This window comes from Haliotis rufescens, unplaced genomic scaffold (assembly GCF_023055435.1).
Source record: "Haliotis rufescens isolate VD_foot unplaced genomic scaffold, xgHalRufe1.0.p SCAF_13, whole genome shotgun sequence".
Taxonomy (NCBI): domain Eukaryota; kingdom Metazoa; phylum Mollusca; class Gastropoda; order Lepetellida; family Haliotidae; genus Haliotis; species Haliotis rufescens.
The window spans coordinates 17,947,995-17,972,485 of NW_025963813.1; the positions used below are offsets into that span (position 1 = coordinate 17,947,995).

General features: G+C 40.6%; 1 protein-coding gene across 2 annotated transcripts in view; it reads right to left on the reverse strand.

The window, feature by feature from the left end:
* LOC124132235 (protein Spindly-A-like) overlaps window positions 1-24,112 on the reverse strand; it is a 47,049-nt gene extending 22,937 nt beyond the window's left edge. The window contains exons 1-3 of one of the 2 annotated variants that reach the window (XM_046496024.2): window positions 24,023-24,105; window positions 8,124-8,188; window positions 1,115-1,284 (exon numbers count right to left, since the gene is read on the reverse strand). In XM_046496024.2, coding sequence (XP_046351980.2) covers window positions 1,115-1,273 — 159 coding nt within the window. In that variant the 5' untranslated portion in view covers window positions 1,274-1,284; window positions 8,124-8,188; window positions 24,023-24,105. Of the gene's footprint in view, window positions 1-1,114; window positions 1,285-8,123; window positions 8,189-24,022 lie in introns of both variants that reach the window. The other variant, XM_046496025.2, reaches the window with a different exon arrangement.
* Window positions 24,113-24,491: the final 379 nt, after the last annotated feature.

A 24,491-nucleotide genomic window follows, 5' to 3' on the forward strand; every position in this document is an offset into this window, starting at 1 on the left:
CTGGAGAGAGATTTACACAAAATTTACATTCAGAATTTGGTGAAAAGAAAAAACAAATCAGTCATATCTCAAACTTTACTTTTTATTTGTTGTTATAGTTATCATATTCAAAGGAAACTTCAGTTCCAATTTTTAATTCAACACTAAAATCCATCTAAAATACACTGAAAACTATCGATATTTATCGCAATAGTTGCTTGCAATATCAATAGTTATCGCAATAGTGATTTCCAGACCAATAGTCACCCCTAGTAGTGAGTGAGTGAGTGAGTTGGGTTTAACGCCGCTTTTAACATTATTCCAGTTATGTCGCGGCGCATCAGCTTAATGTGGGAAGAAAGCCCGAAGTGATGCAGGTCTCAGACGTTTGCCACTTCGGTGAAACCCACGAGCACGGGTATGGTGCTGACAAACCTTGAAACATAATCGGGGCGAACCGGGATTCGAACCCACAATCATAGGTTTCTGGCGCGCCCAAGGGATGCGACTCTGCACAGCGAATCGCGGCGCCTTAAACGACTGGACCACCAGTGCCCCCAGTCCCCCCTAGTAAGTACTCAATGGTGCAAATCATGTATCAGTAGCCATGAGACAACCATCCTCTCTATCTCCAGGGTTTGCATTTCGGTAAAACGTACAACCTATCGCAAATTTCCCACCCTTGATTTACATTAACACTTGACTGACCAATCAAATGTCGGGATAAGGGAAAGGGAGGTAACTCGTATTACCTAGAAACCAAAGCCACTGCCAGTTTTAATGGACATGAAGACATCCTTTCCCCAAAAATATTTATGTATTTTTTAGGGCTTTATTTTGCATGTCAGTCACTTTTTCAATGTTGAAGTTTTCGCAAACTTGATCATAATCAATAGGACTGGCCCCATGTTGTTGATATCGCCAACCCAACATTGAGACTGGTTTGTAACTCGCATTATGATTGGAACGTTAGACCTAGCAGCGTAGCCAATCAAATTGGCAACTGGTAATCAAGGGTGGGAGATCGGAGATTGCAAGAACTACGGGGATGGATCCAGAGGCTCGTGTAGGTTTAGCGAACTGCGAGCCCTGGAGGTATAGAGGTTGCAAGACAACCATCAAGGTGTGACCATACCTCCACTTTCTTGGAATAGTTCTTAGCAACATCTTCAATTTGCTCCTTCAGCTGTGAGTTTTCTTCCAGGAGAGCCTTCCCAATTTCTACAGCTTTCATCAAGTTGCCATCTTTCTGGGCCAGCTCCTCCTTGAGGATGGAAACATCACTGTCTCCCATTGTGTGTCAGTCTGAAAACAGGGCAACGGAAAGTGTCAGTTAAAGAAATGAAAACAGCTGGAAGTCATGGAGAGAGCAATTAAGAAGAGACGCAGATTACATTAGGAAGGATAATTTGTTGTTCAATGCTGCACTCAGCAATACTCCAGGGATGTGATGGCGGTCTGTTAATAATTGAGACTGGATCAGACAATCCAGTGATTGACATCCTGAGCATCTTCGCAATTGGGATACGATGACATGCATCAACCAAGTCAGCGAGTCTGACCACCAGATCTCGCTGTCACCTCTTTCAACAAGAATTAGCTGCTGAAGACACACTCTTATCCTGGTCTCCACGGGTAGGAATGATGGTACCTCTATGGTTTTCTTGGCACATTCTGATCCAGGAATGTCATTCCATACACCTTGTTAGTTTGATTTCATCTACAAAAATACGGTACTTTTCCCCTAATCTTGTCAAGCTCAAGCAAACAAACTCAATGTCACTAAGTGCACATATATTTTGAAAAGCTCCTTACAGTGACATGTAGCATCCTACTCTGTCTATTCCAATACCATAAGGAAGGTGCTACATGCTGCTAGGAGATCATCTGTTATATCTGCTATTGCTGTTTACTTGGTCCTGCTGTACTTGGATACCTTAATGATAACACCCTTCTATTTATAAATCTTTCTCTCAAAACATTTGGTCTGTTTTGTTTAACATAAAATTGGATTCTTTAGCCTAAAATTGTCTTTTTACTTTGCATGAAGACAAGAAGAGTAATGGAGTTGCTAGGATTGAATTTTACGCAACTTGTGCAGCATTTACATGGGAACAAACTGGAGTACAGGGGAAGCTATGACTTGTACTTCTGTGCAAACATCTGAGGGTCACTGAGCAAACATCTGAGGGTCACTAAGGAAACATCTGAGGGTCATGGAGCAAACATCTGAGGGTTATTGAGTAAACATCTGAGGGTCATGGAGCAAACATCTGAGGGTCATTGAGCAAACATCTGAGGGTCATGGAGCAAACAACTGAGGGTCATTGAGTAAACATCTGAGGGTTATTGAGTAAACATCTGAGGGTCATGGAGCAAACATCTGAGGGTCATTGAGCAAACATCTGAGGGTGATGGAGCAAACATCTGAGGGTTATTGAGTAAACATCTGAGGGTCATGGAGTAAACATCTGAGGGTCACTGAGCAAACATCTGAGGGTCATGGAGCAAACATCTGAGGGTCTTTAAGCAAACATCTGAGGGTCATGGAGCAAACATCTGAGGGTCATGGAGCAAACATCTGAGGGTCATTAAGCAAACATGTGAAGGTCATATAGCATATACCACTTATCTTAGTCAGGTAGGCAAACAATTTATGATTTCTTATGCTAATCGGCATGTCTATCAAGCAGAAAGCCGTTACATTTGCAAACTGATGCAAGAATTAAGGATATCATTTTCAAGCAGTGACATTACCATGATTACCCACCATCATGCACATGATATAACATTCTATGCATATCACATGCATAATGCATCACAAATTACACATTGAATAAATAGTCTAAATAATCTGGTACGAGTTGGAAACATTTCATTTTTTGAGCAGATCAAAAATCTGGTGTTTCAGAAAGAGATTTCACCTTGTCAGTCCATTGTTTAATCTACATACGTCTCAGTGTGAGTGAGTTGGATTTCATGCCGCTTCCGTATTCCACTTATATCATGACGTGTCAGCTTAGTGAGTGTGAGGTAAGCCGTAAGTGATGCAGTTCTCAGATGTATGATGCTGACAACCCTTGAAACATAATCGGGGAGAACCATGATTCGAACCACGATCATAGGTTTCGTGCATACCTATGCAAATACAACTTGACACAGCGAATTATGGCTCCTTAGACGACTAGGCCAACCTGGCCCCCATCTCGGTGTGTTCATGTATCATTCCTTTTCCTCTATAATGAATCTTGTAATTTCATTGCTTAATCCATATGATGTGACGAAACAATACATCTCAAAGTTGACCCCCAAATCATGGAACTGACACTGACCTCGAATATTGACTCGTCTCATGATCAGTATTGACCTGTCACGTGATGAATATTGACTCGTCTGCTAGAAAACAAGATGGCGTCTGGGAGTAACTTTTTATGGTTCACAGGTAAGTTACTGTAATGAAACTATGGACGGTTAAAGATTTCATAAACTTCTCGGTATTACAAAACAAATGATTACTCTTCTTCACTTTATTCAGTACTTGTAGTCCAGGGGCCTTTTTGTACAAACGAATGCAATTTAGGTGCAAATAGTATAAAATATAACACATTTCTTTGCTTTTTTAAACAAAAGCAGTTTTAACATAATTGCATATTATCAAAGTTGGAGTATTTGTGTTCTTACAGCATTGAATGGGATAAAACAAGTGTTTTGCTGTATTCATATCGTAATAGGGGCGTGCGATGTTTTAAACTTCAGAATATTTGGAAAGATATACAATTCAGATTTTATGTAACTTTGCCTAAGATGGCTATAGTATAAGCTGGGCAAATTAAAAAAAAGTGAAATTCATTTTCTATATGGTTTAAGTTACCAACTTTACATTTTCTAAATTCACGAGGAATATTATCATGATTATAATGTCGTCCACATTCAATTTCTAAATTGTGAGAACTAAGCCGAAAACGAGTCAACATGGTCCTGAATTTATTAACAGTAACACAACTAAAATAGTTCTCACATAAAATGGATGTGTTAATCTGTGCATAATAAGCCATTTTGGGGCTTTTGGATAGATCGCTATGCCAAACCTGAAAAAGTTTTAACTGTTGACGTAACATATTTAAAAATACGGTTTTATGACCACATGTTTGAAAGTACCAGACATCACCAAATCCTAATCTAACAATAACAGTTTAAGTTTCATTTCCCAATTTAAGTGGCAATGTTCATCGTACAACCAAAATATGCGAAAACAACCTGAGGAACCAACCCCTTCCGCAATCTGACCTGACCTCAGCTTTTCATTATGCCTTTGTAGAGTGATTTCTGACATGTGCTTCTGAGATTTGTGTTAAGCAATATTCAGGATTTAGGATGAGTGAGTGAGTTGGGTCAATGCCGCTTTTACCAGTATTCCGGCGTGTCAGCTTATGTAAGAGGAAAGCCCCAAGTGATGCAGGTCATAGGTTTCTGGCATGCCAAAGGGACGCAAATGTGCACAGAGAATCGCAGCCCCTTAGACGACTTGGCCATCCGTGCCCCCGGATTTAGGATGAGCAAAGACTCAGAGTGAAATATTGACATTCGGGATTGAGAGAAGAGGGTTTGGGGCACCCTCTTGTGTGGCATGACCCAAGTGGGAATGGTGAGGTGAATGTTGTTGAATGCCACAGCAAGCAATATTCAAGCTATATCATGGTGAGCTATAAACATTCCTGCCCAGCCAGCGACTGAATGTATCACCAACCATCCTAACCTGTGGCCGGCCATGAAGTGGGTTAAACGAAAACACATGCATTAATGTCATCATAAACATTATTGTTTAATCTACCAGACCAAAACAAATAACCAGAGAATGACAGCCTTTTTCCGATGTTCACCACTTTGGTGAGTCCCAAAAGCACTGGTATGGTGCTGACAAACCAAGCATCACAACAAGGCAAAGTGGAACTCAATCCTGGCACAACCAAGGGAGGCAACTCTGTAACACATCAGACTGGGCCACAAAAGCCCTCACCATCCTAGTGGAGAGCTTAAATACAATTCAGTGCACTTAAGGATGGTGCTATTGCTAACCTCTTTCCTTACACAATATGACTAACTCCTTCATTTCTGAGGAGAAGGGAATGGAGCCATATTTGACAAAACAATGTAGCTGAGTTGCCTTTTGCTGTTGTCATGTAGATTTATACAGTTTGTTTTCTTTTAATTGCACCCTCAGCAATAATCAGTCTATATCAGGGCAATCTGTAAATAATTTAGTTTGGACTAGACAATCCAGTGATTGACATCATGAGCATCAATTAAGGCAACTGGCACACAATGACCATGATGACATTCATCAACCAAGTCAGTGAGGCTGATCATCCGATCCCGTGAGTTGTCTTTTAGACAGTTAACCAGACCAGTGACAAGTCAGCCTGTCAAAGATTACAACTCGTTCCACAAATTTGAAAACAAGAATGGTCTTAGGTGACCTTTAGGGAACAGTTCAAAAGTTTAATTCTGAAAATGTTGAATTCCCAGAGTTTATTGGCCTCTTTCATGGATTCTTGTGGTTTGTCTTGCTTTATCAGAATGTTTTTAGGTGGAGTTTATTTTCTAGGTGTTAAAAATCATTTGTAGGATTTTATAGATCAAATCTATATCAAATCTGTATTACGCACTGCACTAGATGAACTGACTCCTATAGCCGGCAGCGATAAAACCCCACCTGGTGGAGGACAGGATGCATTTAATGACAACTACTAACTGCATATTATTGAAATATAGGATCGGTTCAGATTAGTTACTACATGTACCCATATAAAACATTGAGAAATCGAGTAAGTTGATTCTGTCATATGGAAAACTTGCAGGGCCATTAACAGGATGTAGTTAAAATGGACACACCGCATTCGATGTAATCAGCGCCCCGCTCTAATAAGCACCCACGGCGATATTTGCAAATGTATTGGCAAGTGAACAATCCCAATTAGCACCCCTTCCGATTGATCAATGTACACAAGACTTATTTATTCGTGTTTAATACGCACTTGTGTGTTATAAGTATCCTTAATTATTGGAAATTAAATTCTAGAAAAATATATCTGTCGTATATAAACATTTCAGGTAGTCAGCACAAACCACAAAATTTACGATCTTTCAAATCAGTTTTTTTTTTCACCCAAATAATATTCTAATAAAAGTCCCCTATTTCTAAGTTTAAGAGTGCCCTGGGCGCTTATTACGTTGAATACTTTTCGGTAATGGCTTTTCGGGTGGCCATTCTAACTTTACCTTTTGATGCCATTCTGACATGAGGCTGTTTTGACACGCACACACGCACACACGCACGCCTCCACGCACGCACCCACACACACACACACCAAAAAAGTTTTCAGAAATTAAGAGTTTTATCCGACAGAACTTTTGAACTGGTCCCTTAGCATGATGAGTGTACATGGAGGGATGACACTACCCATGGCCTAATGGCCTGAACTAAAACAAAAAACATATCACTATCTTTGAACAAAATGTTAAAATTTGCATTTCAGTTAACCTGTAGTCAACTGTCCCATCAGTTATCGTGGACGCTGTGTGATACAGTCAGCAGCCTAACTGCTAACATTGATTACTCATTAGCAATAATCCAAGCTAAAATGCCAGCATTGTCACTTGTGAATAACTTTACATATTTAAGAGAACAGGCCCGTACACTAAAAAAATCAATGGATATTTTTTCCATCCATACAACAGATGTGGCGAAGACAAAGAGAGTTACACAATATGAAATTATCAATAATCTCTTAAACACGAGGCTATGTGCATAATAAGAAATAAATCTCTATACAATTTCAAATCCTCCTTCACATGGATGAGTGTGCTGGGTGTGACATTTCTTTCAGTGATCTTCATAAATGCCACATAGGCTGATAAAATATATATATATATATGTAGCAACTTCTACGTGACAAGACCTAAGTTTAGTCCCACTGTGACTCGTTAAGTTTAAATTAAATTAACACACATAAATTGCAGCATCACAGGCCTCATGGGTATAACACTTTTTTGAGGATATTTGCCTAGCATGTGTAGGGGTATCAGGGCTCGATTTAGCTATATAAAACATGCACCAGTGCAACCTATTATTGATAAATGCAACCTAATATTTACGTCTACCTGCACAAGGTGGATGTCCGAAAAATACAATTACTATGTCATTGTGTTGTCAGTTTCGTGACACATGACAGTCATCGGAGATGTAAGATCTTTCTTATTTAGACTCGCTTATGCATCTGTGTTTCAACTTTGATAAGTTTATGGCACCAGGATCCAAACATTCAGTCAACTATCGCAACTAGCGTTTCATGTCAACATGCACCTTGCAATTGTGGAGGTGAAATCAAGTTCCTTAAATCGTGCCCTGGGTAGGTCTCATCACCCTATAAACATAAAATCAATGTTTTTCACCTTTACAATAATTCCACTTCCATGCTTTTGATGAGCTCCAAACTCATTATAACACAACAAAACAGTGCCTTGCAATTTTTGACACTGACCAATATTTGTCAGTGGTCGAAAGGACCAGCACATAGAAGAATCTTGACTGTTGGATTTCTACTGGACACAATGGTGCTGACCAAAAATGACCCAAAAATGTTTTAAATGGTATTACTTCATTCTAATTCAACAATCTCTGTGTCTTCCAAATGCCAGTAATAAAAGACAAGTTAATGCTGGTTAACTTCAGAGGTTCAAATAACAAATCAGAGTGCGTAATTAGATCGAGAGACCAGTCAAGGGACCACTGTACCACACAGGGTTGTTTAGGCTGCTGGTCTTGTTTAGAGTTTAGTGTCGATCTATTGATGATTTAAAAAAACTGTACAAACTTAAATTACTTTGTTATTTTCCAAAATAACAATAGACCACTGGACCATCATTTATTTAATGTTACTGTTCCTTTAATAAATACACTAGACTTGGACCAGCAGACCAGTATTAGTGATATAGCTGCCTGCTCGCTATCCCCTGGCTGGAAACATTCTTTTTGGGACAGGTGAAGTTTATTCCTACCTGTGCGACTGTCAAGTAGAAAATTCAAATGCTACACTGACAATAAATTGATTTTTGACCGAAACAGTGATATGTTACTCACTTACCTGAGACTAAGAGCTACCTTTGTGATTCTAGAGATGTAGATGTCAAATCACAGAGCGAAGTAAATCTGAGAAAAACGATAATCATGATTATGAGTATCTACTCTGTCATATATTGACAAATGCAGCTTATAACATTCAAGACAGGCAACGTATATTAATGAGTCACCATCCCGGCTTGTTTTCAGACACTGCACCAAAACATTTTCAAATAGGTAAATGATTTTCAAAACCACCATTTTCAAAACAGACAACATGAAAATACAAGTTGAAAGCTTTGTATGAGCTGAAGACTCGTTAGGTTTAACTCAAGTCATTCAGTGATGAATCTGAAAACTGCAGCATCCTCTTGTCAATGGAAATTAAACATTTATGCAAAATAAGGATATTTAGCAGCATCTATTGTAATCAATACACTAAAACACTTAGTTCTTGCTAAATATTGATGTAAATATAGGCATTAAGCTGTAGCTGCTGAACCAAAAAAAACAATAAAATATCACTGAGGGGAAGTTAGCTCACCTGGTATGAATAAGCAAATGTTTGGCTAAACACATAGGCATGATCATTTTTCAACCAAATGAGCACGGTACTGGCGAGTACCGGACAGATATTTCAAACCAATAAGTACTGTACTGCTCGTTTGTAGACCTGATGAGTACTGGTATAACATTGGTAAGAACTTGTGTTGTACATTCATAGTTTGCTGCCAAACATAACTGACACGACAGTTTTCATCAGCACAATACACCAATACGGCATCTATCTGGAGCACTGATAAATCTTAATCCAGATGCCAAGTATGGACCAACTCAGGACCCATATATACACAAGAAGACCTTCCATTTGTTTAAATAATGGTTCATTTGATGACAGACCTATCAATATTCTGGCAAAGAAATTTTTTTTAACGTGTTCTGCAATAGCCAAAATTGACTGCCAAATATGACATGTAAAACAAACCTACATAAAGACTGATGCTGTTGGACATCATTCACACACAATTTAAGCTTTCTGGGTGATGTTGATTCAGAGAAATAAAGACTGGTGCTGGTGGACATCATTCACACACAATTCAAGCTTTCCGGGTGATGTTGATTCAGAGAAATAAAGACTGGTGCTGGTGGACATCATTCACACACAATTCAAGCTTTCCGGGTGATGTTGATTCAGAGAAATAAAGACTGGTGCTGGTGGACATCATTCACACACAATTCAAGCTTTCCGGGTGATGTTGATTCAGAGAAATAAAGACTGGTGCTGGTGGACATCATTCACACACAATTCAAACTTTCCGGGTGATGTTGATTCAGAGAAATAAAGCTTCAACACATTCAATGAATCTTAAAAACATTCATTAAATTGTGCAACTATACTTAGGAGATTAACCTATACTTTTGTCAAATTTTGATGTTGTTCCTCATTGATAAAACTCCACTAAATGTAAGACACTAAAGTAGCTTCCCTTGGATAAAGGGCAGTCACACTAATGGGCAGAGCCGAAAGAGACCAGTTTCCACAGTACATAAGCATGACTGTGCTTTGGTATTAAACACTGTGTAATACCAGTTCAATGTTATTTCAGAATAAAAGATAAGTGGGAGTATTTTTTAATCATACAATAAAACACTGCAGATAGAATAAACCGTGTTGATGTATTTGATATCAAAAGACACACAGGTGAGATTCTATATATCACTCTGAGGCTTGCCAAAAGACACACAGGTGAGATTCTATATATCACTCTGAGGCTTGCCAAAAGACACAAGGGTGAGATTCTATATATCACTCAGAGGCTTGCCAAAAGACACAAGGGTGAGATTCCCTATATAACTCTGAGGCTTGCCAAAAGACACAAGGGTGAGATTCTATATATCACTCTGAGGCTTGCCAAAAGACACACAGGTGAGATTCCCTATATAACTCTGAGGCTTGCCAAAAGACACAAGGGTGAGATTCCCTATATCACTCCGAGGCTTGCCAAAAGACACACAGGTGAGATTCTATATATCACTCTGAGGCTTGCCAAAAGACACAAGGGTGAGATTCTATATATCACTCCGAGGCTTGCCAAAAGACACACAAGTGAGATTCCCTATATAACTCTGAGGCTTGCCAAAAGACACAAGGGTGAGATTCCCTATATCACTCTGAGGCTTGCCAAAAGACACAAGGGTGAGATTCTATATATCACTCCAAGGCTTGCCAAAAGACACAAGGGTGAGATTCCCTATATCACTCCGAGGCTTGCCAAAAGACACACAGGTGAGATTCTATATATCACTCTGAGGCTTGCCAAAAGACACAAGGGTGAGATTCTATATATCACTCTGAGGCTTGCCAAAAGACACAAGGGTGAGATTCTATATATCACTCAGAGGCTTGCCAAAAGACACAAGGGTGAGATTCCCTATATCACTCTGAGGCTTGCCAAAAGACACAAGGGTGAGATTCTATATATCACTCTGAGGCTTGCCAAAAGACACAAGGGTGAGATTCCCTATATCACTCCGAGGCTTGCCAAAAGACACACAGGTGAGATTCTATATATCACTCTGAGGCTTGCCAAAAGACACAAGGGTGAGATTCTATATATCACTCTGAGGCTTGCCAAAAGACACAAGGGTGAGATTCCCTATATCACTCTGAGGCTTGCCAAAAGACACAAGGGTGAGATTCTATATATCACTCTGAGGCTTGCCAAAAGACACAAGGGTGAGATTCCCTATATCACTCCGAGGCTTGCCAAAAGACACACAGGTGAGATTCTATATATCACTCTGAGGCTTGCCAAAAGACACAAGGGTGAGATTCTATATATCACTCAGAGGCTTGCCAAAAGACACAAGGGTGAGATTCTATATATCACTCTGAGGCTTGCCAAAAGACACACAAGTGAGATTCTATATATCACTCTGTGGCTTGCCAAAAGACACACAAGTGAGATTCTATATATCACTCAGAGGCTTGCCAAAAGACACAAGGGTGAGATTCTATATATAACTCTGAGGCTTGCCAAAAGACACAAGGGTGAGATTCTATATATCACTCTGAGGCTTGCCAAAAGACACACAGGTGAGATTCCCTATATAACTCTGAGGCTTGCCAAAAGACACAAGGGTGAGATTCTATATATCACTCCGAGGCTTGCCAAAAGACACAAGGGTGAGATTCTATATATATCACTCTGAGGCTTGCCAAAAGACACAAGGGTGAGATTCTATATATCACTCTGAGGCTTGCCAAAAGACACACAAGTGAGATTCTATATATCACTCCGAGGCTTGCCAAAAGACACAAGGGTGAGATTCTATATATCACTCTGAGGCTTGCCAAAAGACACACAAGTGAGATTCTATATATCACTCCGAGGCTTGCCAAAAGACACAAGGGTGAGATTCTATATATCACTCTGAGGCTTGCCAAAAGACACAAGGGTGAGATTCTATATATCACTCTGAGGCTTGCCAAAAGACACACAGGTGAGATTCCCTATATAACTCTGAGGCTTGCCAAAAGACACAAGGGTGAGATTCTATATATCACTCTGAGGCTTGCCAAAAGACACAAGGGTGAGATTCCCTATATATCACTCTGAGGCTTGCCAAAAGACACAAGGGTGAGATTCTATATATCACTCTGAGGCTTGCCAAAAGACACACAAGTGAGATTCTATATATCACTCCGAGGCTTGCCAAAAGACACAAGGGTGAGATTCCATATATCACTCTGAGGCTTGCCAAAAGACACACAGGTGAGATTCCCTATATAACTCCGAGGCTTGCCAAAAGACACAAGGGTGAGATTCTATATATCACTCCAAGGCTTGCCAAAAGACACACAGGTGAGATTCTATATATCACTCTGAGGCTTGCCAAAAGACACAAGGGTGAGATTCTATATATCACTCTGAGGCTTGCCAAAAGACACACAAGTGAGATTCTATATATCACTCTGAGGCTTGCCAAAAGACACAAGGGTGAGATTCTATATATCACTCTGAGGCTTGCCAAAAGACACACAAGTGAGATTCTATATATCACTCCGAGGCTTGCCAAAAGACACAAGGGTGAGATTCTATATATCACTCTGAGGCTTGCCAAAAGACACAAGGGTGAGATTCTATATATCACTCTGAGGCTTGCCAAAAGACACACAAGTGAGATTCTATATATCACTCCGAGGCTTGCCAAAAGACACAAGGGTGAGATTCTATATATAACTCTGAGGCTTGCCAAAAGACACAAGGGTGAGATTCCCTATATCACTCCGAGGCTTGCCAAAAGACACACAGGTGAGATTCTATATATCACTCTGAGGCTTGCCAAAAGACACAAGGGTGAGATTCTATATATCACTCAGAGGCTTGCCAAAAGACACAAGGGTGAGATTCCCTATATAACTCTGAGGCTTGCCAAAAGACACAAGGGTGAGATTCTATATATCACTCCGAGGCTTGCCAAAAGACACAAGGGTGAGATTCTATATATCACTCTGAGGCTTGCCAAAAGACACACAGGTGAGATTCCCTATATAACTCTGAGGCTTGCCAAAAGACACAAGGGTGAGATTCCCTATATCACTCCGAGGCTTCCCAAAAGACACACAGGTGAGATTCTATATATCACTCTGAGGCTTGCCAAAAGACACAAGGGTGAGATTCTATATATCACTCAGAGGCTTGCCAAAAGACACAAGGGTGAGATTCCCTATATAACTCTGAGGCTTGCCAAAAGACACAAGGGTGAGATTCTATATATCACTCTGAGGCTTGCCAAAAGACACAAGGGTGAGATTCCCTATATAACTCTGAGGTTTGCCAAAAGACACACAGGTGAGATTTTTTAGATACATTCACCCAGCAGGGAACGGGAGGTGGATGTAAAAACCCTCTAGCATTCATAGCATTCATAGGTAGCTATACTCCTCAGGGAGTTGAGAATGATAACTGGAATGCACGCGGATCCACTGGTCGGGGAACTAATTAACTGTTTTTAAGCAGATACTAATGTATGGATAAGTGCGTATATAAATGCATACTATACATAATATCTAACATTTGTATTTTATACATAAATGTATGATATACAGATATATGTGAAAAGTTAAGTTTCTTTTGCAAGTGTGATTTTTGTAGTTGTATCATCTTAGCTTTCTATGGCATAAAAGATACACACAAGTTCTCATAGCAAACCTGTACATACCTTAGTCAGTGTTAATTTACATCTCATTCTCCAGTGTCAATGCTCTTCCGAACATCAAGCAGATTAGTGATGTTTGTTTAAATTTGAGGATTATAACATCTCTATGCTGCAAACAGCTAATTCCATAAAAAAAACAGGTTACTTTTAACAGTGTTCACAAAACGTTTTAAACACAGCACATGACCGCTGGTTTTTCATGGAAACTTCAAACATCTGACAATTTACAGGACGCCTAAACTGAACTTTTTAGACAAGATGATCAAATAAATTCTTTACTGTTGGTGCACACCTTTAATGAGATTACTGCACACCACACTGCTGATCCAGGATAGACGGGAGGGTAAGATATTTACTTGCTGCTCAAACTTGTGAATCACAATAGAAGTATGTCAAAAATTGCAACAATAAATATGACAATAACATTAGCTATAACAAGGTCAAGGGATCCTTGTCATAATTATACCATCAGCCAAAAGTAATCTCAGTAGGATTAGATTCAGTACATTATGGTTTCCAGAAGACGGTTGCTGTCCCGACACAGGGAGTTACTAGAGGCAGATCCCTCTGGTATAGCTGGCAGATATGTAATAGAGGTAGAAGTTTTGTAAGAATTATCGAACAATAGTTATCATTGTTCTAAATAATTCTAAGAATACTACCTCTATTGCATACGATTTACACCCTCCCACCTCCCCAATTCATCTTCCTCTCGGAGGAAAAAAAGTGATATGGTCGCCATTGTGATGTCATGGCGTGGGTAGTTATGAGACTACTTGGCAGCAACTAATTGTGTGATTGACAGTGAAGAGGATGTCTGTTGAAAATCTGAAAATTTTAGTTGGCGTGATTGAAGCCAAAATACAGGATTTATGGCAGATATGTCATAGAGGTAGAAGTTTCATAAGAATTAGCCATGTTTCGAATACATTCACATACTGCTGAACCAAATCAACTTTTCAAAATATCACTTAAGGCTAGTTCGGGATTGAAAAAGCAAATGTCTGGCTGAACACATAGGTATGACAATTATTAATCCAAAGGGCGAGTGTTGGCAACTCAGTTCCAATATATACACAAGATCTTAGATTTTTTAACTTAATATATTAGAAGAAAAAAAACCATCAATCTTCATGACAGCTCAATCAATATTCTGGAGATGAACATGAATTTGACACATCCTACAACTAAAATGGATTGCTAATCAACTTCATCCACTCGATAGAGTCTAGCCTGATTCTAGTAGTATTTCATTTCCTCCAGTAATGTATGAGCAGGCTGAGATATATACCACTCTTAACAATATTCCAGAAATATCATGGTGCAGACACTATTGAACACGTAAATGTTTGGCACAAATTGGAGTCATTGAGACGTGTCAAGTGCAAATGGTTTATTTAGATTAATTATTTTTTTAAACATCTCCTTAAATTGGTATTCTAGTTTTCACAGTGACTCCATTGATTTATTAAGTAAGCATGATTTCCTTGCCTTCTAGCAATATTCCAGTGGTGTGTAAAATCGACCCCAAGGTTAGGGTTCAGGTCAGATATATAACACATGCAACAGTGCAACCTATTATTGAAAGGTGCAACCTAATATTTATGTCTACATGCACCAAGTGAAGTAAAAAAAATTCAAATATGTGTCTGGCTAACCCTTACTATTCCAAACAACTATGATCTTTGAACTTACTCAACACCTTCAATACCCTTGAAGATCCGGCTTAGAAAAGGTCTGCAGGAATGAATGCTTGTTGTAACAGGCGACAAATGGGATTGGGTGGTCAGCATGGTCAGACTCGCTGACTTGGTTGATGCAAGTCATCGTATCTCAATTGCGTGGATGTTCATATCAATCACTGGATTGTCTGGTCCAGACTCGATTATTTACAGATCGCCATCATAGAGCTGGAATATTGCTGAGAGCCACGTTAAACAAACAAAACAAATAAACATTATCTTCAAGCTTTATATACCATACAACATCACCAATCCTTGTGATATGTATAATTTGTCATGGTTTCTTGGGCTTGACATCATCAAAATGTGGACACTTGTAGATTATGTGCACATGTTACTATCACGTTTACTATACGTCATAAAGTTTGCTTATAATGAACTAAAAGGGACCACTAATTTTATTTCGTTATACCCATTCGTTATAAGCATTTCAACTTAATATCCTCATTCTTGTCATCACATTATATAGACAAAACATATTCACTTCAAAGGCTACAGCCTAATCACTGTTTTACTTTTGTTAATTGAGTGTAAATTGAGAAGGTGTCAGTACTTAACCCAGTTAATCACTTGCCTTCAATTGTTTATTGCCGCTTTGAACACGTGGAAAGATGTTTTGATTGGTGACTCATGAGCAGTTCCAAGATGAACAGTCCGTTATTAACATAAGCCTTATCGTTGACAGGGTACATACAGGACCACAAACAGAGTTCGCTATATAAGTTATTTTGTTATAAGCATGTGCGTTATATATATACTCCCCACCAAAAGAAACGTGGTCCATAGAAACATATAGAGAAGTACGTACAGTGAGAAGAGATGTTTCCAACATCTGCCTCTTAATGACAAAACTAAGTGTTACCATGAGCTTTCATGCATTCATGAGCATCGGTTCCAACAACATAACAGTATGTTTGTTTGTACATCAAACCAATCTAATATTTCTTGAAGATGAGTAATTCTTCATATATTAACCAACGTGTATGGTATTCATGTTTCATTTGTCGGTGAGTATATATGATGAGATATAGTGCTTGTCCAGGACCAAAAAAACAGTTAATTTTTTAGCGTTACAAATTTGCACTGGTCCTACAGTCCTTGCCAAATTACTCTATTAATAGCATCCTTAGGACTGGTAGACATTTGACCTTTTAAGGGTTTTGCTATATGCCATCATAATAAGGATTAGTGGACTAAAACTATTATTGTCTATCGCTGTATATGCGCCAGCTTATTGTAAACATAGTTTCACTATATGTAAAATCATGACATCAAAGACATTTTATATATTTGCACGAGTTTATGCATGTTTCTACTTTCATCAATTCATAGGGCCAGGTTGCTCCTGGTTTGCCTGGCGTAACAAGGTTTTCATGTCAACATGCACCTGGTGCACGGTAATCAAGAACCTTAATTGAGTTCTGAGATATCCACAGTATGATTAACCAACACCTTAACCCTGAGGTTTAAATTATTATAATCATGATAAAATCCTTGATTGACCTGGCGTCAAGCACAGACCTCGTGCTCTGATGTTTGTATGTTTGTTGTTTAACACAGCAATCACCAGTATTCCAGCTATATGACGGCGGTCTGTAAATAATCAAAGTCTGGACCAGACAATCCAGTGATTGACATCATGAGCATCAATCGACGCAATTGGGATACGATGACATGCATCAACCAAGTCAGCTAGTCTGACCACTCGATTCTGTTACTCGCCTCTTACAACAAGCCTGGGTTGCTGAAGACCTATTCTCTATCCAGATCTTTACGGCTCCTCAGCCTCTGAGGTTACCATGGTTACAGCTATGATGAAAGTCGCAAACCATATTCTTCAGTCACTCTGATCGTTCATCCTGTCTGCCAGATGAAGAGTATTTCACCAACACAGGCATAGGTCAGTCAGTTTTTGTGAATCATGTGTTGACCTTGTCCAGTATATTCCACATATAACATCACAAAACTAAGAAAACAAAGTTTCAACAAAATACATAGTAAAAACTATCAAGAATAAAGTTACTTGCAAACTCAAAAGTTGGAACGTGACCATGATGGCTACATTTTGTTTGGCACATACACATTTATATGTATGTTGTCCATTGGGTGGTGTATTGGCACATTCAGCTTCAGGGATGCATGACCAGATCGTTTTATAGTGTACCTAAATACTTTTTGCCAGGGCTCTTCTCAAGACATTATGTTCCAATCTCAAAAGACCTACTTCTGGTGTCCCCCGCCGTGATATTGCTGGAATATTGCTAAAAACGACGTAAAACCATACTCACTCACTCTCTCTTAAGACCTCCATAGGACACCCGGTTAGGGTCGGGTCATAGGGGGTTGGGTACCCAGGTAGGGTCGGGTAATAGGGGGTTGGGTCCCCTTGTAGGGTCAGGTAATAGGGGGTTGGGTACCCAGGTAGGGTCGGGTAATAGGGAGTTGGGTACCTGGGTAGGGTCGGGTAATAGGGAGTTGGATATCCGGGTAGGGTCAGGTAATAGGGAGTTGGGTACCCAGGTAGGGTCGGGTAATAGGGAGTTGGATACCCAGGAAGGGTCGGGTAATAGGGAGTTGGGTACCCAGGTAGGGTCGGGTAATAGGGAGTTGGGTACCCAGGTAGGGTCAGGTAATAGGGAGTTGGATATCCGGGTAGGGACGGATAATAGGGAGTTGGGTACCCAGGTAGGGTCGGGTAATAGGGGGTTGGGTACCCAGGTAGGGTAGGGTAATAGGGAGTTGGGTACCCAGATAGGGTCGGGTAATGGGGAGTTGGGTACCCAGGTACGGTCAGGTAATAGGGGTTTGGATACCCAGGTAGGGTCGGGTAATAGGGAGTTGGGTACCCAGGTAGGGTCGGGTATTAGGGGGTTGGGTACCCAGGTAGGGTCGGGTAATAGGGGGTTGGGTACCCAGGTAGGGTAGGGTAATAGGGAGTTGGGTACCCAGGTAGGGTAGGGTAATAGGGAGTTGGGTACCCAGGTAGGGTAGGGTAATAGGGAGTTGGGTACCCAGGTAGGGTCGGGTAATGGGGAGTTGGGTACCCAGGTAGGGTCGGGTAATAGGGAGTTGGATACCCAGGTAGGGTCAGGTAATAGGGAGTTGGGTACCTGGGTAGGGTCGAGTAATAGGGGGTTGGGTACCTGGGTAGGGTCGAGTAATAGGGAGTTGGGTACCCAGGTAGGGTCGGGTAATAGGGGGTTGGGTACCAAGGTAGGGTAGGGTAATAGGGAGTTGGGTACCCAGATAGGGTCGGGTAATGGGGAGTTGGGTACCCAGGTACGGTCAGGTAATAGGGGTTTGGATACCCAGGTAGGGTCGGGTAATAGGGAGTTGGGTACCCAGGTAGGGTCGGGTAATAGGGGGTTGGGTACCCAGGTAGGGTCGGGTAATAGGGGGTTGGGTACCCAGGTAGGGTAGGGTAATAGGGAGTTAGGTACCAAGGTAGGGTAGGGTAATAGGGAGTTGGGTACCCAGGTAGGGTAGGGTAATAGGGAGTTGGGTACCCAGGTAGGGTCGGGTAATAGGGAGTTGGGTACCCAGGTAGGGTCGGGTAATAGGGAGTTGGATACCCAGGTAGGGTCAGGTAATAGGGAGTTGGGTACCTGGGTAGGGTCGAGTAATAGGGGGTTGGGTACCTGGGTAGGGTCGAGTAATAGGGAGTTGGGTACCCAGGTAGGGTTGGGTAATAGGGAGTTGGATACCCAGGTAGGGTCGGGTAATAGGGAGTTGGATACCTGGTTAGGGTCAGGTAATAGGGAGTTGGATACCCAGGTAGGGTCAGGTAATAGGGGGCTGGGTACCTGGGTAGGGTCGGGTACCCGGGTAGGGTCGAGTAATAGGGAGTTGGGTACCTGGGTAGGGTCGAGTAATAGGGGGTTGGGTACCTGGGTAGGGTCGGGTACCCGGGTAGTGTCGAGTAATAGGGAGTTGGGTACCCAGGTAGGGTCGGGTAAAGGGAGTTGGGTACCCGGGTAGGGTCGGATAATAGGGGGTTGGGTACCCACATGGTAAATGTGGACTCGTCCCAGACCTAATTTGTACTGTTCAAATGGTACTTTTTCTTTCAATAATCCAGACTTCAGATTGCAAGATGGGTAGTGTGGATAAACAAGACTACCTGTTACATCATCAATATGGAATGTTAATGTAAACAGCGTGAAGCTTGTGCTGTTTACATGGTTAAGATAGGAACCCAGTCCATTCAAATGCCTCAAGACAGTAGATTTAATTCATACAATTATATATTGATTCTTCTGTGACTGTATCAGTAAATATCAATATGCAAGGGTTGTATTGCGATATGTGTATAGCTGACAGCAGTATTGCAATATACCGGGATACCAGTTATATTGCACCCTAGTTGTCTACAGTATTCAAGCAAAGTAAGTGTCATTTTTATGTTAGGAATCACCATTGATCACAATGCAACAAATAGAACCTAAAACATCAGGGTTCGAGTGAGTGAGTGAGTGAGTATGGTTTTACGCCGCTTTTAGCAATATTCCAGCAATATCACAGCGGGGGACACCAGAAATGGGCTTCACACATTGTACCCATGTCGGGAATCGAACCCGGGTCTTCTGCGTGACGAGCGAACGCTTTAACCACTAGGCTACCCGACCGCCCCCATCAGGGGTCGATTTAAGGAACTTGATTCAACTTACACCAGGTGTATGTTGACATGAAAACTAAGTTGCATCAAACAAAACCAGGTTGCACCCTGGTCCCATAAATTGATCAAAAGTTGAAAAATAGGCTGGTCTGCTGCCAGTGTCACATAAATTAAAGATGCATTGCTGTAACCTAAAATGCAACATGTACACATCATCTTGAAGTACCGACAGCTTGATTGACATCGAACCGAAGAAAGCAGGAGAAATACACATAACACTGGGCTTAGTGATATAGTTTGGTAAACATAAGGGACTGAGTGTGCTCAAACATTGATGTGTGGACAAGTATGGGCTAACCAGACACAAATAAAAAAATCTTTAACATGCACTTCGTGCATATTGAGTGAGTGAGTGAATGAGTTGGGTTTAATATGTTTAACACCGCTTTTAACAGTATTCCAGTTATATCACGGCGTGTCAGCTTAATGTGGGGGGAAAGCCCCAAGTGATGCAGGTCTCAGATGTTTACCACTTCGTGCACCCTCGTGCATATTGACAAATATTGGGTTGCATCTTTCAATAATTGGTTGCATTTGTGCATGTTTTATATAGCTACATCGACCCGAGTTACATGTTTGACATAATTTGGAAAGGAACATATCATTTCTTCTTCTTTCATGTTCATCATTAACTGGGTCTAAAAGGACACTAAATACCAAGTCATATACACATACAAAAAGTGATAGGCCCAAATAATGTACATATGAGTCTTTGTCATACAAACAAGCATGGCTATTTGAATCATTGAAACTAATAAAAATGTAGAATGAATGTTCCATATAAAGAACATTTCTGTTCTGATAAAATACACACTCAAAATGCAAAGTCAGTGGTTGATTTTCTGTAATCAAACATTTAAAGCCCCAACAATCATGACTACAATAGGCAAAACACTACTGAGCATGTGTGATGATATTACAATTCGCTACCCTAGGACAACCATGTTCATGGCTAGTATCCCCCAAAATTATCACTGAAGGTCCACTGGACTCGAAAATATATCCTGACAGACACCCAGGGAAATTTCTGAATAACCACAAACTGCCAGGTGTTGACAGTCAAAATCCGGATTTGCCCTGACTGTTTCTGGGTTTGCCCTGACTGTTTCTAAGTTTGCCCTGACTGTTCCTAAATTTGCCCTGACTGTTTCTGGGTTTGCCCTGACTGTTTCTTGGTTTGCCCTGACTGTTTCTAAGTTTGCCCTGACTGTTTCTGGGTCTGCCCTGGCTGTTTCTAAGTTTGCCCTGACTGTTTCTAAGTATGCCCTGACTGTTTCTAAATTTGCCCTGACTGTTTCTAAATTTGCCCTGACTGTTTCTGGGTTTGCCCTGACTGTTTCTAAGTTTGCCCTGACTGTTTCTAAATTTTCCCTGACTGTTCCTAAATTTGCCCTGACTGTTTCTGGGTTTGCCCTGACTGTTTCTGGGTTTGCCCTGACTGTTTCTAGGTTTGACCTGACTGTTTCTAAGTTTGCCCTGAATGTTTCTGGGTTTGCCCTGACTGTTCCTGGGTTTGCCCTGACTGTTTCTAGGTTTGCCCTGACTGTTTCTGGGTTTGCCCTGACTGTTTCTAAGTTTGCCCTGACTGTTTCTAAGTTTGCCCTGACTGTTCCTAAATTTGCCCTGACTGTTTCTGGGTTTGCCCTGAATGTTTCTGGGTTTGCCCTGACTGTTTCTAGGTTTGACCTGACTGTTTCTAAGTTTGCCCTGAATGTTTCTGGGTTTGCCCTGACTGTTTCTGGGTTTGCCCTGAATGTTTCTAAGTTTGCCCTGACTGTTCCTAAATTTGCCCTGACTGTTTCTTGGTTTGCCCTGACTGTTTCTGGGTTTGCCCTGACTGTTTTCTAAGTTTGCCCTGACTGTTCCTAAATTTGCCCTGACTGTTTCTGGGTTTGCCCTGACTGTTTCTGGGTTTGCCCTGACTGTTTCTGGGTTTGCCCTGACTGTTTCTAGGTTTGCCCTGACTGTTTCTAAGTTTGCCCTGAATGTTTCTAGGTTTGCCCTGACTGTTTCTAAGTTTGCCCAGACTGTTTCTGGGTTTGCCCAGACTGTTTCTAGGTTTGCCCTGACTGTTTCTAGGTTTACCCTGACTGTTTTTAGGTGTAAGCACAATCTCCATCAATTCATCTTCCTGAGGCAAGGGAGTTAACTATCTATAAAAGTCCTATTTCACTCCAAATAAGGCTTGAATTATGGAGGCTATGTTTTGGCTGGACTAACAAGTCTTTGCATAGCCCAATCAAACTAGCGTAAACAACATTGTGACTGACATGCAGATTTCAGCTTATTGCAAGATTAGAAGAGCATATGTATCGTCAACTGGGTGACAACACATGTTTCCAAATCTTTTTGTCTGGACTGGGCTGCCATTTTGTTCGAAGCAAATACAAGTGACATGAGAGATGGAATCTGATTTGTCAATAGGAGGGACACAGAAGGGACATAACTCTTAATCGCCACTGATGACACGTAGTTTGGCAACGGTGGAAAAAGATGTATGCTTGCTTGTTTGTTGTTTAAATATTCCGGCTATATGTCTGTAAATAATCTAGTCTGGACCAGACAATCCAGTGATTGACATAACGAGCATCGATCCATGCAATTGGGATACGATGATATGCATCAAACCAAATCAGCAAGCCTGACCACCCGATCTCGTTAGTCATCTCTTACGACAAGCACCGTTGTGTCGTCACTAGCCATGCTCATGCTATTATCCCAATTATTATCCACATCATCCGGACAGTGTTCCCTACCACACTTTTCTGTCAAAAAATCCACCTGACGAATTATTAAATACCATGTCATTCATGCGTACTTGTAAGTTCGACGTCTGACACCTGGAGCCGTTTTCAGATTGCACCATATCGGATCATTCCTCGCCACTCGGTATCTTGTAGATTACGGAATGGGACGCATGTGCCAAGACACCATGCCTACCCGTACCCTTCGTAAGTGTCCGTCACCTAATCGACCCTTTTCATTCAGTTACGTAACGTCGTAGGCATGACTAGGTAAATTTGCTCTTTGTTTCACAGTGTGGACGTAGCTCAGTCGGTTAGCTGTCGGGCTAGCAATCCGAAGGTCGCGAGTTCGTGTCCGACAGATTCTCACAAAAACTGGTTGCTTGTCTTTGAGACATGTGACCTACGGCAGAGACCGTCCTCACGAGAAGTTGTGGTACTGTATTCTAAAGGTGCTCCGATTATTGTTATTTTTTTTACCTCACAATTGAATTCTCTGGAAGATTTTTTGATTCTCATAATGAAATTTTAGTTCAGTGAATCAGTATTTATTAATATATTGTATTTCTGTCTTTGATATTTTGCAGATAGCGATATCAGGTCGCCAGTTTGATTTTTCTAACTGACTCCTTAAATAATATTGGTCGCCAAGTGGAAATTTCAACAAGGCAACCAAATTACCGGTAGTTCAACTACTAGTTGCTACTTTGAGGGCTGCTAATAATGCCGCCATGCATCAACTAATCATCCCAATTTTGTTGAATAGACTTGTTAACTTCATTTGTTGTGGGTGGCATGAACTTCAGTTGTGGTAAGTGGGGTATAGGCTAACCAAAGGGGACACAAGCCTTTGCAGCGCACATAAAGAACAATGTGCCCATCCACTGGCCTAGCTCATTTTGCTTGCCTTTACGTTTTATCACTTGCACTTATGATCTGACATGCAACATGATATTCTCCAAATATTCGATAAAATTATTAAATTTGATATCCGAATGTTTTCTCGACATTGAGATAGGCCTAACAAACACAGGAATTTGTTATTGGTCAGTAAATAAAAAGATATACCCTCTACATAAGTTCTCTAATTTTTTATAGGGGGGGATATTTTATTTACTTGCCAAAAACAAGTTCCTGCGATAATATAATATACTTATCAATGTGAAACGAAACTCCAATTGACCATATTGACGAATACCTAGGCCCTATCATTCAGTGTGTATCTTTATGAATCAACCGGTAGATCTAGATCTACATTCGCATTAATAATTCTAGAAATAAAGGTAAATGTTGACCTAATGGATCTAATGCTTATCAAGTTATTGATAGTCTAACATGTCGATGGCCTCTTTCAGAAGATAAATATATTAGAGAAGTCTCTATTTTATGTTATAGTTATTAGCCCACTCCAATGTCGGACCTCAGTACTTTGTCACATTTTCAACAGCTATTATACAATAAGAACATATCCCATCTCTCAGATATGAAACAAAAAAATTCTAATAATATACAACATATGCTGTGATGCAAATATACCCACTGGTTGACAAGCTCAGGTTTCCGAACGTTATCAACATCAATCACGAACACTTCGGGATTTTGATTTTTGCGCCATTGCAGAGAAGGGAGGTAATTTCAAAACAATCCAAAGTACGAATCGGAATTCCTCGCGAAACGCACCCGCTTATCGACGCTGGTAGATACAGTCTTGAGTAAGTACGTTTTCTTGTTCATATCGCACTAACATTTTTTTTTAAACTTCACTCAGAACTTACCATGTATATAAGATGTGTTTGAAGGAACCATCTATACGCATGCACTGTGTATGTGAATTATTGCGTGTGTTTTTTTATCCAGTAAGCTGCAAATTAAAAGCTAGATATATTTAGGATCACTTCAACTGAACGACGGATTCCGCTAATATTTTGTATGAACGAAAACATGACATTGTTTTGTGAAAGGTACTTTTATACATTTTGTATACAATTTAGCTTTCTCTGTAATGTCAT